The 17,640-nt window shown below is 45.2% G+C and overlaps 2 protein-coding genes across 6 annotated transcripts in view; both read right to left on the bottom strand.

The window, feature by feature from the left end:
- Window positions 1-13,362, bottom strand: part of stx1a (syntaxin 1A (brain)) — a 51,697-nt gene extending 38,335 nt beyond the window's left edge. For 2 of the 5 annotated variants that reach the window (XR_008415644.1, XR_008415643.1), the window contains exon 1: window positions 12,953-13,359. Coding sequence is in view for 3 of the 5 variants with exons in the window: in XM_053872128.1 (XP_053728103.1) it covers window positions 12,953-12,982 (30 nt within the window). In the remaining 2 variants the exon portion in view is untranslated. Of the gene's footprint in view, window positions 1-12,952 lie in introns of all 5 variants that reach the window. The other 3 variants (XM_053872128.1, XM_053872126.1, XM_053872125.1) reach the window with 2 other exon arrangements.
- Window positions 13,363-13,442: 80 nt separating this feature from the next.
- bud23 (BUD23 rRNA methyltransferase and ribosome maturation factor) lies at window positions 13,443-17,616 on the bottom strand. The gene is made up of 12 exons (XM_053872129.1): window positions 17,444-17,616; window positions 17,258-17,295; window positions 17,034-17,129; window positions 16,744-16,826; window positions 16,446-16,542; window positions 16,266-16,362; window positions 16,144-16,194; window positions 15,987-16,072; window positions 15,813-15,858; window positions 15,685-15,746; window positions 14,100-14,189; window positions 13,443-14,024 (listed from the first exon to the last, which is right to left on the bottom strand). The coding sequence occupies exons 1-12, from the start codon at window positions 17,489-17,491 to the stop codon at window positions 13,970-13,972; spliced, it is 849 nt and encodes a 282-aa protein (XP_053728104.1). The 5' UTR covers window positions 17,492-17,616; the 3' UTR covers window positions 13,443-13,969.
- Between the last annotated feature and the right edge of the window lie 24 nt (window positions 17,617-17,640).

Genomic DNA, 17,640 nt, shown 5'->3' with positions numbered 1-17,640 from the left:
GAGCAGAGTCAGTGGAGCAGGAGTGAAATGCAAGTCGTGTGAAGATGAGGGACGAGCAGCAGAGTGACAGCCAGTCACAGCATAAACCCAACATTGAAAATGTTTTATAACATATATATATATGACTGAGGGGTAGTTTGGGAGAGGGTCAGCATTGAATCCCTGCTACTTCACAAGTCAGTTGGAGGAGACTTGGGCCGCATTCCAATTCGTTCCTTGATCCTTAACCTCAATCTTTATCCTCAAAAAAATGCTAATTTCAAGGGACGTTAAATTGAACATAGCTTCCTTCATATTGAGTAACTCTGTGACCTCCCTCAGAATTAAGCAATACCCAGAATCCATTGCACAGTATCCAGACATAAAAACATGGCATCGAAGGATGAAGACAGAATCCAAATGCATATGTATTTCAGCTGTTGCTGATCCTGTCAATGTTTCTTACTCCTCCTTTCCATTCCTCTTCTTCTGAAGGAGTATCCCATTTCTAAGGCATGAAATCTTCCGTAACCCTTGGTTTTAAAGAATGAGGTTGGAGATTTAAGAATGAGGTTGAGGATTGAGTAAGGAATTGGAATTCATCCTTGGATATCTAATAAGGTTGTCACCAGGATGAGGCGTTCCAGTGAGAAGGACAGGTCCAACTGGGAGCAGGGCTGAGACAGAGCCGGGACACTCTGGAGAGTATCTGTCTCTCGGCTGACCAGGCAGCACCTCAGTTCTCCCCCAGAAGAGCCGGATGAGCGTTCAAAGGGAGAAGAAAGTCTGTTCTTGCCGCTGGACTGGAAAAGGATGAGCGGACGACACACACTCGTGGTCTTCAAATATACTTCTCTTCCTCATGACTTGCAGCTAATAATGCATTTCCTGGTCCGCACAGTGAGCTGTGCTTAACTGAATTAAAATGATGCCGATGGTTATGTAAGGAAGGAATTACAGCCTTAAGAGAGATGATGCCAAGTGATGCCCATGTCCAGAGGTGTTTCGTGTGGATGCCTCGGTCGGTGTGAAACACCGATGACAACAAGAGACGTTCAGGAAAGGAAGTCTAAAGATGAGCTAGCACCACACAACAACGTCTGAGAGGACACACTTTAGCACTGGCGGCAAACAATGTGAGAACGACGCGCGGCTGCCTTCACACTGGTATCACAAGAACCCACTCACACTATCTTTGGTCCCAATAAGAGCCTTCCTATCTTCCATAGCTGCATTTTCACAGGCATATTTTTACATTGTTATATTAAAATAACAAAGCCCAAATGGCATCTGTGTAACAGCGGGACCATTAGAGGCACAAAGGAGAGGAATCAGCAGGAGGAAGAGGAGGAGGAGGAAGAGGAGAGGCAGGGAATCCGAATGAGCTCCCACGAGGAGCCAGCACCAGTTGTGTGTGTTCTGCCTCCACAGAGAGGTAGTGCGTTTCCTGCCTTTGGTCTGGTTTCACTTTGAGTCGTGAGTCAGAGAGAGAGAGACCCCGGGCAGAGACCCTGAACTCCTCTCCACCACCCCGGGATCCTGCTGAGAGCGGACATCAATGCTGCACTCCTGACTCAGACCTGGACCCGACACACAGATGAGCGGAGCACACACTCCGCAGCTACACACTTTGTCGTCCGCATCAGGTCATAAACCTTTAAATGATGCATCGTCCCCGCAGAAGTGGCCCCATTATCTCCTTTATTAGATTAGAGACTTGCTCTCTGTAGCAGATCACGTCGGGAGGTCACTTCAGGAAGGGACAGCAGCTTCGCACAGACATGCACACAGCTGGTGTGGATCACCCATTCATGCTGAACAATGTCTCACTCTCATATCTTAGAATTATAACTGCTGCACCGCTGAAACCAGCTGAACATGCTCTGCCAACAGAGCGAAACGTAATGACTCACAAATCGGTTTCACAGAGTCCAGCTTTAAACAAAGAGAAACACAATTATTGGGGGGGAAAACCTTTTCAAATCATAATGGGAAAGCGTCCATTTTGGAGTAAACAACTCATCGATTTCCCTCCTTCAACTGCACACTGTTTTTATCCACTTAGACCAAGAGGCGGGTGAAAACGTGTTCGGTAAAGCTGCTCAAGAAGGTTTGAAAGTCTTCATACTTCAATGTATTCTGATCAGCAGAGGACAGCTAGAGTTTGTGTGCAGAGTAGAGCTTGTTTGAGTGCTTATCTGCGGCACGGGGATCTGGTATACGACCCAAGTCTGGACCTTATAGTGGATCTCCAGCTAATTGCTTCTATTAAATATAATAAAATATTTCTCTCAGTGACCGTGTCCCCATTGACACTAAATTTAACTGGCCGTTAAATGCGGCATAATGCCGGCTCTACATAAAGTCTCTGGTGGATGACGGAGCTCTTAAACTGTGAGTATCCAAGACCGCATGTAGGGTTTCCATCGGTGGGAAGGTGGTGAGGGGAGGACGTGACTTTAGAAAATCTTACAGCGCTGAAAGATGCTTCGTCTCAACTTCGCAATAGTTAGCTGCAAGTGTGAGTAGCTACGTGGATATTATATGTCCAGTATTGGCGGCGGCGCCCTCTACTGTGTCCCCATTAGGGTTCACTGATCGTGGACACTCTCTCACAGGCAGCACTAATGCTACGACCCAACATCAGTTAGGGACCAGCAACAAATCCTAAAATAGTCGTATTAGTAAAGTCTTCAATAAGGCAATGGAAAACAACCATTTTAGGAGAGAGAATTGTGAAAAGGTTTTTCATCACACAAGACAAAGGACTGACAGTTTGAATAATGATTTGGAGAATAGAATATGACTAAATGATCACATTATTTCTAATATTTCTTCAGTAGCATCTGGGAAATGTGTCCAGACTGGTCCACAGTTAAAGTCAACTGTTAAGAGACATGAGATACAGCAGACAGACGGCTCAATTTAACCCCTAAATAAAGCTGGCAGAGCAGTCTGTCAGACACCAGCGGCTTCTACCAGAGACATGAAACATTGAATTTCTCATCTCTACATTAGTTAACTATTATATTTAAATATAATCAAATAAAGACATTGGAGACAAACTCAAATAGGTTTCATCATAAAGCAGTTTGAAGACAGACATTGTGTACAACACATGGAATACAATGAAAATGTCTTTAGCGTAATAATTAATGTTATCGCAGAAAATTACAACATTTATCGTGATCATTTTTTTTGTACATATCGCCCATCCCTAGTTTCTACAATTTCATCCTGAAAAGGCTTTTGGATTTTTTTCAACTGTGTGAGTGGTGATAGAAAATAAACAATCTACTCGTAAAACTAAATATCCACTCTGGTTTAAACCATACAACTGACCAATATAAGACATGACAGAAATCCAAAAAGTAATTTTGGTGACGCCACCTAGTGGTGAGAGATACAACCACTGCGAAGCATCTGAGAGGGAAATACAGACCAAAAGCACAGCGCGGGAGATAAACAGACATCGTGTGTGTGGGCTGATGTCAGCATTGGAAAAACGCGGAGGAGAAAACAGGGCACCCCAACAATTACTGAAAGCTGTGAAAGCGTAATAGCATGTGCAACTGGCGGAGACGCAGCGTTAAAATGTGCACCCTCGACTCGACAGGTGAAGTTCACAGGTGCGCGTGCTGCGCTACTGTACTTGGAAAATGTCTTCCTAAGCAACAACTGGAGAGAGATGATTGTTGTTCTTCTGGGCGAGAATATTAAAGCAACTTTGTTTCCTATGCGTTTCAGATCTCACAGCTTCCTGCCGTCTCATTACCATCGATTCTAATCTGTTAGCGGCAGAGAGGAACACGGAGAGCAATCGTACATTTATTACACAACAGGCAACGTCCAGGCCGCGCTCACGCAGGCGCTTCATTATGTTATCGATGCTGCAACACGGATTAAAGCACGGTTAAACTCGGCACTGCTTAAACCGAGTACAGCAAATTCCATTTAGACCAAGGCTTCACTCACAGGAAACACTGAGCTCCACTGATAGTTTATTGAGTTAGGTGTTGAAATGCGATCTTACTTACGTGAGTAGGCTAGAGGGGACGATGTTAACATCCTTTTCAGACTTCGGCAAAACTGACCCCTTCACATCTGGTGTCTGGGTGGCATTTTAGCTGTTTTTACCCCGTCAAAAACTCATAATAATGTTGAAATATTTATCTTGAAAAACAGGCTATTATCACACCAAAGTTGCAACTAGTGTAGTGCACCGCGACGGCTTAAATAGGTTCTGCAACGCCTTCTGAAAATGACGTCTTCTTAAAGATGACATATCACCTGAACAAACTTATTGAAACAAAGTGGAAAATCAATAACACATAACACATCATGGAGGTGGACATGATGAACTCAAGTCACGCATTCAGGCCGGACACATGAAGAGAAAAGCCGCGTGAGAACGGCTGGTATTGGAGACAGATTGACTTCACATGATAGCGTTTTGTCACCAATTCAACTAACAAATAAAAAAATCCCGGTGGAAACTCTGCACCCACTCATTTCTTCAGCCCTAAAATCGTGGAAAACCCAGGCTAACAGCTAATGATACACTTGCTAAAAAGGTTGTTACTGCGACAGAAGTAGATGATTTTGTTTGAGAACCCTTTCAGGGAGACACCAGAGGAGGCGCAAGTGAGCAAATCAGATTGAGTTGTGGACAAAATAAAGGTAAGTAGTTACCTTCTGCGATACCATGAGGTCTGCTTCTGACAACAAAGAGAATCAAGTGGGCCGATCTTCACACACACACACACACACACACACAACCACACAAATAAAAATAGACCAGCCCTCAAGACACTCTCCACCTACACACCGAGATCTTCCATGTCGAGGAGTGGAGACTCGCCGAGCGCAGAGACGCTTCGACGGAAATTTAAGGGTCACTTTGTGTTCCTCCGAATCCTCATGTGGAATTAGAGCGAACATGGATTCGGTGCGCCGTCATGTTGGAAGAAAACTTGGTGGCACACATGCAGCCCACACATCAACAAAGTCATTGAATGACAGGCTGATCCATGCTGGAGAGTTACACAAGCAGCAGTGGTGTGGGGACAGCCAGGGACACAGAACACGACAGACTACGTGTCGTGTTCTGTCTCCTTCACGGATGCTGTATGAGGCAAATGTCTCGTCTAGTTTATAGTCGAAAAGTACTTCAGAAACGCAGTACTGAGCAGTGTCAGCCCACCAGAACCACCTGTATGGTATCACAGCCAAAAATGACCACCAGAAAAAGATCCCCGGTGGCTGAGTAACCAAGAAGCATCAGGGAAAATGCCGGACCTGAAGGAGGAGTCAGCCTCTGCCATACTGACGACACCAGGGCAATACCCTGCTGGACCAGCAATAGGAGACCAAGGACGCAAAGATCACGTCTTGGGAAGTGGGAGACAACCTGCGAGCCAGGAGCTCCTGACACCTTCTGACACTGCAGTTGTGTCTCGGTCCACTGCGATGGCAATGCCACGCTGCAATGCTGAGTTCTGCCTCATACCAGCAGCAGCACTTTCATTCATTCTGTGGTCAGCTGAAAAAAAAAAATTCATAAACATAAATCTCTGTTGGCACCTCATGCACCTATAACTAGCTGGAATGAGCGCGGCATTTTTGTGTAAGAACATTCTGGCTCATAAAGCCTTTACATTACGACCACATTCAGCGCTCCATAAAGGGAAAAGCAATTTCATCAACAAACAAAATAGTTGGGGGACTATAAAGCAGGCAAAGCCGTATCTAAAACTGACTGCGTCCAGAACACGTGTAGCTTCAGTCGGAAATACACTTTCAGAGTGAGAGACGCAGGAGAAAGTTCATCACTGCGGGTGGATTTAAAGGTCATTTCAGACGGGACATGAACCCAAACAGGAGGAAAGTTTTTCAGTCTATCTAAATCTCAGCCTCTATAATGATCCGTGCTGCTTCCTCCTGTAATGGAGAACAGTTAAGCTTACACATGATGCACTCGCTCACCTCGCTCTCCCTCCTCCTTCGCTCTCTCTCTCTCTCTTACACACCTCATCGTCTCTCCTTAAAAAACACCAGATTAATTATAGATGCTCTTCTTGTATTTTCCTCTTTATAGCACCAAGCTTTTCTTTTTTTTTAATGAAAGTATCCATCTATCTGCTTCCCACCTTCTCTCTTGACCTTTTGTTATGGGAGATTTGAAGAGCTCGGCAGTTAAAGGACACGTTCACACTTGTTAGATGATAATTGCGTGAGCATGATTATCAATTATGAGTACATGTACGTGAACATATATTCACTGCGCCACTGGACACTCGCTCAATAGATAGTTCCTACTTGTTCAGATGACAGTGGACTGTGACAGCAGGTTTGAGCACTCGCATACTCACATTGTGGCTGTCCACTTTCCAATATCATAGGCCACAGAAACACCCCCATATGATCTCAAGTTATCTAGTCGGAGTCATGAAAACTCACTTACATTTCACAAATACGTACCTGACCTTCCATGGTTGCATTACAAAAGCAGGAGTCTGGTGTGTGTCGGCATGGTGCTCAAGGTTGTCTGTCGCTTTGTAGGCCTCCTCAGAGAGAGAGGTGCGGAGCTGATAAACATATTTGACTTCATCAGTCTAGACGGCAAGAGGACTTTTTCAATTTTGTATCGCGACCCACGAATCAGAATATAGTTGTTATATTGACTGAGCTTTAAAAAGTAAATGTATATTTGGTAAATCTGGATTCTAAAAGGAGGAAGAGGTCCATAACTCCTCACACGTTTCTGGGATAACTATTAGCATAACATGAAATCAGTTATCATGGCGACTCATTTGCAAAGACAGACCAGTGAGACGCCAGATTGGTCGCACTCATTTCATGGCTCATTGATGCAATTATGCCGCCTCAACGTGTCGATGAATTATGTGTTTAGTGTGTGTGTGTGTGTGTGTGTGTTTGCATATGCTTCTCTCAGTGTTAATAGTGACAGTATTGCACAGACCTGGGTATTGTACAGCCGTCATGTCACAGATCTGCTCCATTTTTCACTCCATCCCTGAGTGACCAGGTTTATCGACACTGACCCAGATCCAGCAAGGCTCCACCATCTGAGGCCCCTTCTATTCCAGAGAAGGATTGTCTATGTGCAGCCCGTGAGAGGAGAGCTTTAGCAGATTGTAGGATGAGAATCAGCAGGTGTGAGGCCTTGGAGCTCAGCTGGAAAGTGGTGTCCAGGTTGGACCTAAACTACTGAGAGATGTTGCAGTCTTCCTCAGGAGTAAAGTGGACTTGTGTTGAGGCTGAAGTCTGCCTTCCACGTTGCATGTGGATGGATGGGTGTTTCAATGGAATCAAATTCCAAAGGAGGTGTTGAGTTGAGGACACAGGGTTGATATGGTGGTTTCTCATCACTACCCATGACACGTGGCTTGGTACGTCGTGAAGCACAAGATCACAAGAGGTGCTGTTCGTATCAAGAGACAAGAAATAGAATTTCTAAAGTGAAACTTTAAGGAGTTCCCCAACCACCATAAATAACATCTGACTTACGCACCGCAGCACGTAGCAGCCCAGCATCGCCTGCGACAGTTATGGCAGCACAGTATCTCAGCATCTCACTCTCACACAGGGATCTGCCACAACAGTGGTACCTATTACCCTTGCGTCGGCTATTTTGAATGGCATTCAATTTCCATCCAATCTGATTTGGACGTTACAGTATCACTGAGGCGTGTGCTGGCTAACAAATGTTGTCGACCTTGATTCTTCTGAACAATGTCAGCAGGCAACATCTCCGAGCTCTCGGTCGCACTCACACGCTTTAACCCCAAAATACCCAAATTCCTGCCGACCGTCACCATCTTGATCGAGAGAGAAACCCTTCAGTCTGAGGTGCTACACTTACCATACATTGGCATGTATTGTGATACTGTAAATTCAGCAATATATACATTGTACATACACAAATAGTGTATGTTGCGTTGACGTCAGTCATCAGTTAGACTTTTATTTAAATGTCGCAGTCCAACAGAGGAATGAATCGCTCCGTAAAGCGACAAAATAACTCCAGCGTACACAAAGTAAACGTTAGTATTAAACATGTCACAAATGCAGCAGCATATCCAAGTATTTATGTATTAAATATCGACATAGACAGCTTTAAACATCAAGACAACACAACACAAACTTCTATTGCGATATTTCAGCTGCATATAAATATCAAGTATCGCGATGTTTGAGCGTATCGATATTTTTTTTACACCAGGATTAGACTTAAAATGCTGCCGGTGCTACCCATCGTAGCAACACTGACAACAGACGTCGGGGTGAAGAGACCAGGCAGCTCCAGAATACACAGAGAGACAGGTCTGCTCCAGAGGCAGCAGCAAGGGCTCAGGATCAAAAGCCAAGCGCTGGACATTGGTGGGTGGCGCAAAGCGCCAGGCGCTGAGCCGCACGCCCAGATTGCTTTTAAGATGTGGGGAAGCGATTAGGCACAGCGGGCTCAATCAGACTGATTGCAGAGAGTCGAGATTGGTGGAATTCAACGGCCCGACTGGCAAACATGACATTTGTGAGGAGCGTGACTCAGGACGTCAGAATGACAGCTACACACCTGATCACACACCGAGCACCAGGCAACTGCCCGGAGCTCCAGCAACACTGGCTGAGGGTTTGGAACCTGATCAATAACGGACACAAGAGGAGCAAATAATGGAGCTGGAGAGAGAAAAGCTTCATTATGATGAGGTGATGGAGGTTTAGAGCGGAGGTTCTGAACCATTCTGATCTCAACTTTGCCACAACAGATGGGCCCATTCAAGGAATACTTCCAGTGGCCCTCTAGGGGGCGCTGTTGGCCTTGGCTCCATAGTTGGGCCGCTAAAGGTTTTTTGTTTTAGACCTCTGGGCCCTGAGACAGTCAGTTTGAATACATTAGCCACGTATGGTGGCAGTAGTGTGTCACTGAATTGACTTGACAGCTGCAAATCTGTGATAGTGAACAGCTATGGAGAAGTTCTTCAAACGAAAGAATGATAAAGAAAGTGATGCCACCCCCCCAACAGTAAAAACTGTTCATGAAAGCACCTGTTGAAGCAGTTTTGAAAATGAATTAGAACATTAAATGGCAATACTTTCATTTACACTTTACTTCATCTTCTTTGGAGTTAAAATAAAATATTATTTTTATCTTATGATATTTAGATGTGGTTTTATTCTATTTATGTTATTCAGAATTGTATTTGGTTTATCCAATTTTCTCAACAGTTTGCATCAAGTGTATTTTTAAGATATTTTCTTTAGTAAATTGAATATGACTTGCACCTGCTTCTGCTGCTTGTTGGTTGTTCGTTGTTGCTGCTTTTCAATGGCAAATGTCTTTACGAGATTTCGGTTTGTTTTCGTGTAAGTAGATTAAATATGGTTGTTGATCACAAGTGAAATACGTTCTATAACTTGAATGGGCCCCGGAGCCATTTGTTCTGGCAAAGCTGGGCCCCAAGATCAAAACGGTTAAGAACCCCAGTTTAGAGGATCAGAATGTAGGGAACCAACAGAGGGCGGATGCTCCCACCAAAGGTGGCGTGTTGATGAAATGACTGGCTGTGAAAAGATAAACATCAGCTTGGATTGATAACGGCCCCTGCGGTGCTTAATATCTGTAATTACCCCATCGGCGAGTGCCGCCCCCCCCCCTTGCTTAAGATTTGAAGGCTAATAAACGCATCATATCGGCGCCATCTGTCTGTTGTGGGCCAACTGGGAGGACTGGGAGGCAGTTCTGGAGGCTGGCAGCTGATCAGCAGGTGCTTTGTTCAGATCCATCTGGATGAGAGTGAATCCAGCCAGAGTGAGACGGTGAACCTGAAATATGAGTTGACAGAAAAGGAAGCAGACGGAGGGAGATGTGGAGGGAGAAAGGCGTTTTTAATGGGGGGACGTTGATGTATGTGTAGGAGATGCTGAGATTGATGTGACGCACACAAACAATCAAATCCGATTAGAGATGACGACGGCTAATAATGGAGGCAGGATCATTTGTTCAGCTCTGATATGAAGGCTGCATTTGGAGTCAGCATCCAGACCAGCGAGAGAGGGCCGACCTGTTCTTAGTCGGCCTTGATCCCTGCCCTTCAGCCGCGCCACATCCTCTTGCTCACACCTGTGGCTGCACCTGACTCACGCAGGGATTCCACCCTTCCTCACACATGCTGCTCCCAAAGGACCGACAGGAACTACGTTTTAGGGAGGCTCCGATCAGGGTTTTTGCTGGATATCACCGATACCGATCACATAGATTGACAATGAATTTGGCATAGAAATGATTAGACCTTCTGTGTACATGATATGAAAACATGAACGTTGCCAAAAATAGAAAAACCTTACTGAATGCAGCAATTATTCTGTCAAAAGGACACAACTGAAAACATTCAATTGGAGGTGAATGTTGCATTTGACTCTCTATAGACTGTGCTATGCCGGTGAGGGACAGAGAGCATGAAATTGAAATTTCCACTGCAGATGTTTTCAAAAGTTTCAGATTCATGTGGCTCACTTTTCATGAGCCCGGAAAACTCTCCATGCTCCGTCAAGTGCTGGTGCTTCCAATGGCGTGTTTAATTTGAAGGTGCTTCCCTGGACAGCATTTTCCTGTGCATGTGCTGCAGGATGCAAACTTTCCATGACAGAGAGAAAGAACCTCCACTGCAGACATGCTCCTGCTGAGTGAGCAGCGAGTAGGGAGGAGCGGACGTGTTACAACCAGCGGGGCTTCATGAGAGCGCCGGCTGTTACAGATGATCACTTATTGTGATCGGCAGTGACAGGTAGTGATCGGCATTCACCGATCACGCGGATATCTGCCGAACACGATCGGTGATCCATCGATCGGATCATCCCTACTACGATTGATGCCACATGTCGAGAAGATTACAGAATATCTGAGACAATTTATGGGACCAAAGATTGGCTATATACACAACACCGTGGCAAATTTTTATGACAATGTTCAATAGTAAACTGTATTACAAATAGGGACCGATACCAGTTTTTTTCCACAATGAGTGGGGTACTTGCAGGTGAGTACTCACCGATGCAGAGTACGTACACCATTACACATAAAGTTACTTTTGTTATTGTTCCTTGTATATCATTGTTTGAACAACAATCCTCTGTATGTTTTTCTTGTACATGGGTGATGGTCAGAAGTTCACTGCAGCAGAAATTCTATGAGTACAAGTACCCAACCCCAAGGAAAAAATGCTGATTTGCTAAGGAAGCTTGTAGATTTGTTTGAAATACATGTTTTGCTATTAGCAAATTTGTTCCAAAAGCTTGTAAATGTGTTTTGCACTTCTCAGCCACCGATACTGGTATCGTTGCATCCCTTATAAAAACATTATCTCACATGGGGACACATTTCCTCCAAATGTCTGCGGTCGTCAAAAATATAAATATTCTGAGTATCAATACTCAAACGGCGTATCTGCCACGGTAACAATGCCAAGTCTGCAGCAGCAGCAGACAGTGACACTAGCACCCTGACGATTTCATTCTCTTATTTAACGGAATATCTGTGGCTCTGTTTTTCATACTTCTTCAGGAAGTCAAATCCTCCTGGGACTCTGTCACTGCTTCCTCTACCTCACCTAGCCAAAGTGTAAAACCATCAGCAGCCAAACTGGTGAAGGAAAACCTGGAAATGAAAGTGGCAGTTTTGCGTTGTCCGGCTGACCCGCCGAGACACCGGCACTGGAACCTCCTTCATCTTGAGGCTATACATAGAACACAATATTAATCTGGTTCTGATGGGAAATAACAGCTCGCCGTCTAAGTAATTACGTGGTCTGGTGTCCTGAAATGACTTGGCAATATTAAGGACTGTTTTTCAGGAGGGGCAGATACGATCAAAAATAATGAGTTTATAGCCACGAATCAAAGTTGCTCCTGCAACACCGATGTAGCACGGCCGGCTGGAAGACACGCTTCTCGCTCGACTCACACATAAACGCGCAAATCTGCCAGCGCTGACTGGTCTCCCACGAGACCAATTCAAAGCTCGATCTTCGCCGAGCATTGAGGAGCCATAAATTGGTCCTCGCGTTGCCTTTCTACAGCTTAACTGCCAGTTACACAGATCTGACGACGGCTGACTCACAAACAAACCGCAGGGATGATTAATGGTTCTCACAGTTCCTCCTCCCAACCAGCCACCACGCTTTGATTCAGGGCTGAAATCGTCTGATGGATTCTGAACTCAGTTCTGGAGGAGATCGCCATGGTTCAGGTGAGTCCAGAGCACACTGCTGTCTTCAGTTATGATTGGGGGCAGTCAACTAGCTTTGACAGTGGCTCAAACTACTTGCACCACTACAGATCCAGACTCCCCAGGAAGCTCCTCCAGTTCCACCATGTTCTACTTTGAGTCTCTCCGGGATGAATGAGCTTCTCACCCTCCCTATTCCCAACACAATGGGCATGACTCGCAGGGCAGCGAGGCAACTACGGCCAGGTGACAGATCCCAAACACACTCTGGTCAATAGTCACACAAGAGGAGGGGCCCAGAGGAGGATCCTCTCTACACTCAAAGGAGAGTGAGAGGTGTGCAGTCACATTACATATGATCCATATAACAACACACACATCTTCAGTGAACCACCGCTGAGTCCTGCTCATACTAAAACGAAAATAAATGACAAGGATACTTTCACTCCGCTGCATTCAAACAGCAGAGACGACAATGAGCCTCGCATTTAAAAGCATTATCATGCACTTTGACTGTGTTCAACTGACAAGTGGGTTCGCTCATCAATAGCCTTTCCTTCCTTTCCCGCACAATAGAAGCGCCGCGTCCCCACATGAGAGCTCGGACTCACAAAGCGGCAGGTCACAACTGTTGCTCTCCGGCGCCGCTCGCCTCTCTCACTCACTTTTCTGCTCTAAAAATAGAAGTAACGGAAAGAAGAGGGTGATGACAGGCGCCAAACTTACATGTCGAAGTTCTTGCATGCGGTCCTTCATGGTGCTCGGCCACAGTCTCCTCCTCCTCCTCCTGCTGGATGTGGGCTTGGATGGACACCGACTGTCGAGCCGAGTTCAGCCGAGGGAGGATGCGCTGTCAGGCGGCAGAGGGAGGCGGTGCTTCTCGGTGTCGCCCAGGCGGCCGGATGATGGATGGTGGTCTCGCCACTCCACGGATCCGCGTGACGCGCACGAAAGGTGAGGCGAGGCCTTCCGCCGTTAACCCATTACACGCCCACAACTTCCTGCTCAGTCGCTGCTCAGTCGATGGAATCTAGACCCTCGAGTCCGCCAGGAAGTGCGCGAGTCTGAGGTGTTTCCGTCCGCCTGAGGTTGTTGAAATGGACTTTGATTTGACGATCGATTGAGCGCGCGCTGATAACGCCCAGGTTCAAGTGGTGGGGAAGCGAACAGCGTCCTCTGCTGGAGACAAGCGTAAACACACACGCGCTGCTGGACAAATACAACAATAATGAATCGACGGTTTATTTACAGTGATAATGCACACAACTGTCACACGCACTCTAATGCATTTAACCACACAATGGGTCGCGTGACGACGAGCTCCAGAACGAAAGTGATGAGTCATGATTTCTGTTGCACATCCTCCTTCCATCATGCTTTAAAGACTGGTTTATAGAGAAACACGGCTGTAATGTTTTTACTTTAACATTTTCAGAACAGAGAGAAGCTTCTTGCCTACTTCAAATGTGCTTCTCAACACCCATCGTTCCCTCTTCTCGCGCTGAGCTGTGTTCAGGTCGAGGGGGCAGCAGCCACAGTCCAGATGTGTGTCTCAGAATCATGTTGAAATTCAATTTGAAAGGTGAAACTGGACAGTTCTTTATACAAGACATCCCCATATGGCAGCCATGACAGTCTGCCCATCATCACGTGATGCAAAATATGAGCATATTTGGCCTTTAATCTCAATTAAAAAGAGGCTGTTAATTAAGTCCAATGCTCCAGAGGTAGTGTCGGTCTTTTCTAAAAATGTGGTCCTCTCTTTCGCCCGGTGTATTTGGTGTCAGCTCGCACTTCCCTGCACAAGAGGCCAGACGCAGATGAGTACAGCAACACTGGATGCACAATCTCACCATCGCTCCTGAGAACATACCGTCCCTGTCTCCTCCTCCGCTCCTTTTTCTCCAAGATCCAGTCTCTTCCTTTCTTCACCGACTTCCCTTTCATGTTTGCGAAGCGACATCTGGAAGAGGAGACAGCGAAACCAATTAGATTTCAAATCCCAAACCCAACCTTTCGCGGCTCCCAGACACGCGCACATCCCACTCATTAGAAAACGACTCTGAAAACGCGGGTCAAAGCGAGCAGACGGAATCATTTACAAACCACGCTGCCCTTCGTCATTCAATTTATTTGCTGAGATGAAAACGGCGGCCCGGTTTTTTTTTTTCCAACAAATGCAAATCATCCCGAAAGGTCGCAGACAGAAGACGTCAACACTGCAGGGTCGGTTTGGCTGCGGATCACTCTGGGCGGAGGGCGAAGAACAATGCAGAGAAATTCCTCATCAGATAGACATGATGAAGGACAAAAAAATTCATTTGTCCACCCACTAAGTTTTTGTGTCACTTAAAAATGCAGCACAGTGGAGTAGTGGTTGATGCTGCAGCAAGGTCAGCGGTTTGATTCCATAAAACCCAGGTTGAAGTCGAGTTTGCATGGTCTCCCTGTTCTTGTAAGGGAACATTCATCGAAATTTGAGCGTTGGTCTGTACTGTGATGAAACGGGGAACAACACAGCAACTGTATTAAGATAAAGTAAGCTAACAATCAGATGTGAAAAGCCGAGCGCTTGACCTGAACCCCCTCTTCTTGGCTTGAATAGTATGGATTTTTAAACAGTTTTTAACTCTTAAAGTAAGCAAAAAACAGAGCCATTCCAGAAATTGCTCACCTCTTCTCTCATCCCCAGGAAATGCACAGATGTCAAGTCGAATTCTCAGAGCAGCCCGTCACTCAAAAAGATTTCTCCGGATAAAACAAGTCTAAACCTTCTGGCTCTCACAGCAGACGCAGCAGCACAAAATCTGATTTTGGATCTTATACGCAAGACTCCTGCTGCTCCTCCTGACAGTCAGACCTCGGTGCTCTGCCGCGAGGCTCTCAGAAGGTGATAGACTCGATAGAATGTCGCGTCAAATGCAGTGCTCACGGAGGTGGGAGAAAGCTGGTCTTGGGAGTGCAGCAACTCAGCAACCAAGGTACATGAAGCAAGCTCCTGGATGATGTGAAAACCCTCATCTGGCATGGTCCAAACTGGAGCATGGAATAGGCCATAACCATGTCTCAGTGTAGGGAGCATCTGAGGATGGTAGCACTGCTCTCAAAGTCCTACTTTAATAAAGAATGATAGATTCTGTTGAACAATCTCCGTCACACATCGATGCTGTTCATTTGGTCCACTTTGTCAGTGTGGAGCACATGATACTAAACTTCTCTGTCGATTCCAAAGCTTCCTCTCGAGTCCAGAGGAGAGAAGGCGAACTCCATGATGGAATTTGACAGAATTCATCATCACGTCTGTGACGTGAGATCGATAACCCACTCAAGCACAGGAGCCGACGGTGTTCAGATTTGTTCAGGTCAGTGAGTTCTCGCATGTTTGACCAACATTCATCCGTCAAAACCTATTTTTGTTTGCAGCTGAAGCGCATCACTGGTTCTGTGTGACTGATTACCTCTGTCCTGAATACTGGACCTGGTTTGGAACAGTCCTGTCTGAAGTTTCTGATCCCAAACCCTGAGGAGAAAAAATAACAAATATCAGTGCTGAGCAAAATCAGCACGATCAACCTGTTTTTCTTACTTTGGGAAGAACCCCGGTCACACCAGCGAACAGACACAAGAAGAACCTGGAGACAAATGAGACAGAAGCTCAAACTAGTGTCCTTGAAGGTATGGACATATCATCACATTGCATTTTTATTATTGTTATATCAATTAAATGACATTAAATAACATAAGTGTGTTAGCAACTGACTTCTTGGCCTTGCTGCTGTTGGGGTAGTCGACCACCATGCCTCCGCTGAAACCTGCCTTCATGGCCTGTGTGGTGATCAGTTCCAGCTACAGAAAGAGGGAAATATGAAGAGAGCAATCTAAATATTTTCATTCATTTAATGGAAAAAAATTCTAACCTGTTCTGAATTCTCTGGATAAAGCTGGAAGACTGCTCGCGCGCCTCTCGACTGAAAATGAAAACTTGATGACTGTGTGCACGATTTGTCACAGAACACTGTGATGAGGAGACAAGACCCACCAGGGAGGAATAGAGCGTGCTGAAGAAGGTGAACAGTCTCTTGGGCGGACTGTGCGTCCTCTTGTCTGCGTTACACAGCCACTGCAGGGCTGAGATGCTGAGAGTGAAGCAAGGTCATGTAAGAAAACTTAGGAGAGAATGTGTTCATTGTTTTGCCAATACATATTACATTATGCTCACCTGATACAGCCGTCGAAGGTCCCTGATCGGAAAGGCATCCCCTCACCCATGTCACCTAGCAAGAGGTCTCCTTCCACCTCTCTGTCCAGCGCCACATCTGGAGGTCAGAAACAAATTATCTTTTTTGTGAGATTTATTCTTTTTTTGACAAAATTCATGTCATTCTTGATGAGCAAATACAGATCTGCATCCATATTTTTTTTATTTAAAAGAAGAAAAAATAGCCATTGCCTGTTTGCTCTGATAGAGTGAGGGTAATTGTGGTCATTCCTCTGGGCTTCTACTGAGCAATACTGACCCAACATAGCAGTGCTGATATCCACGCCCACCCAAAAGTGTCCTTCTTCTGTCAGGTAATCTCCACTGAGACCAGAACCGCAGCTGTGACGAAGATGTCAGAGCAGAGTTACAATTTCTCACATTGAACCACAGAACACTTACATAGCTACAAACAAACTTAAATAGCAGGATAACAGCAAAAAATAAATAAATAAATAAACAAAGGTATTAGGAATGTTAAATGGGGAATTAGGAATATTACAATTTAAAAAATCTAAGTAGAAAAAAAATATTTGAGTATAAACTCACCCCACATCCAATAGAAAGCAGGGCTGGTCTTCTGGCAGGTTTAAGAGTTCTACAGCTCTCTCAGACATCTGAGTCTGAATCTCTATCATTCTGGAGCTAAGAAACGAAACACAATATCATTGACTACAAGATCATCTTCATAACAACACATTGAATGTTGAGAAAATAAGAATCAAACTTTGGATATTCGACAATAGTTTATGAAGAAAACTGTGATCACCCACTTTTGGGAATATTTTTTCGCTTCCTCTGCATTATAAAACTGAAAAAGAGGGACACGTTAGACACACGAATGTTTAGAATCACAAATAGAATAGTGACTTCGCATTACATAAAAAATGTGCTCAATGTTAACGTTCAGAAACATGCTACAAGGGAGTAGCATTGTAGCTTAAGCTAAAATGACTGACCACATCGGGAGGCGCTGAATGTTCCGGTCGGCGACAACTGGAAGACATGATTATACCGTTTGCGGATAAATGTCGAGAGTTAGTGAGAAATCCAGGTGTTTACAACGAGCTATTTTGTAAACACGTGAAACTCAGGAGCGAGACTGGATTCTTCTTCTGCTTTTCAGAAAGGAACCTCGACGGGTATGTCGCCACCT

This window comes from Synchiropus splendidus, chromosome 8 (genome assembly GCF_027744825.2).
Source record: "Synchiropus splendidus isolate RoL2022-P1 chromosome 8, RoL_Sspl_1.0, whole genome shotgun sequence".
NCBI lineage: Eukaryota > Metazoa > Chordata > Actinopteri > Syngnathiformes > Callionymidae > Synchiropus > Synchiropus splendidus.
Note: the sequence above shows the minus strand (reverse complement) of the source record. Positions and strands in the feature narration are given on the sequence as shown.

Excerpts from the sequence above, each read along its gene's own strand:
- bud23 (XM_053872129.1), bottom strand. The coding sequence starts at position 17,491 with ATGTCTTCCAGTTGTCGCCGACCGGAACATTCAGCGCCTCCCGATGTG. Across the intron at positions 16,543-16,743 it reads TATCAGCACTGCTATGTTGG|ATGTGGCGCTGGACAGAGAG; the intron begins GTCAGTATTGCT and ends TCTGACCTCCAG. Across the intron at positions 14,025-14,099 it reads CGGAGGAGGAGACAGGGACG|GGAAGTGCGAGCTGACACCA; the intron begins GTATGTTCTCAG and ends CCTCTTGTGCAG.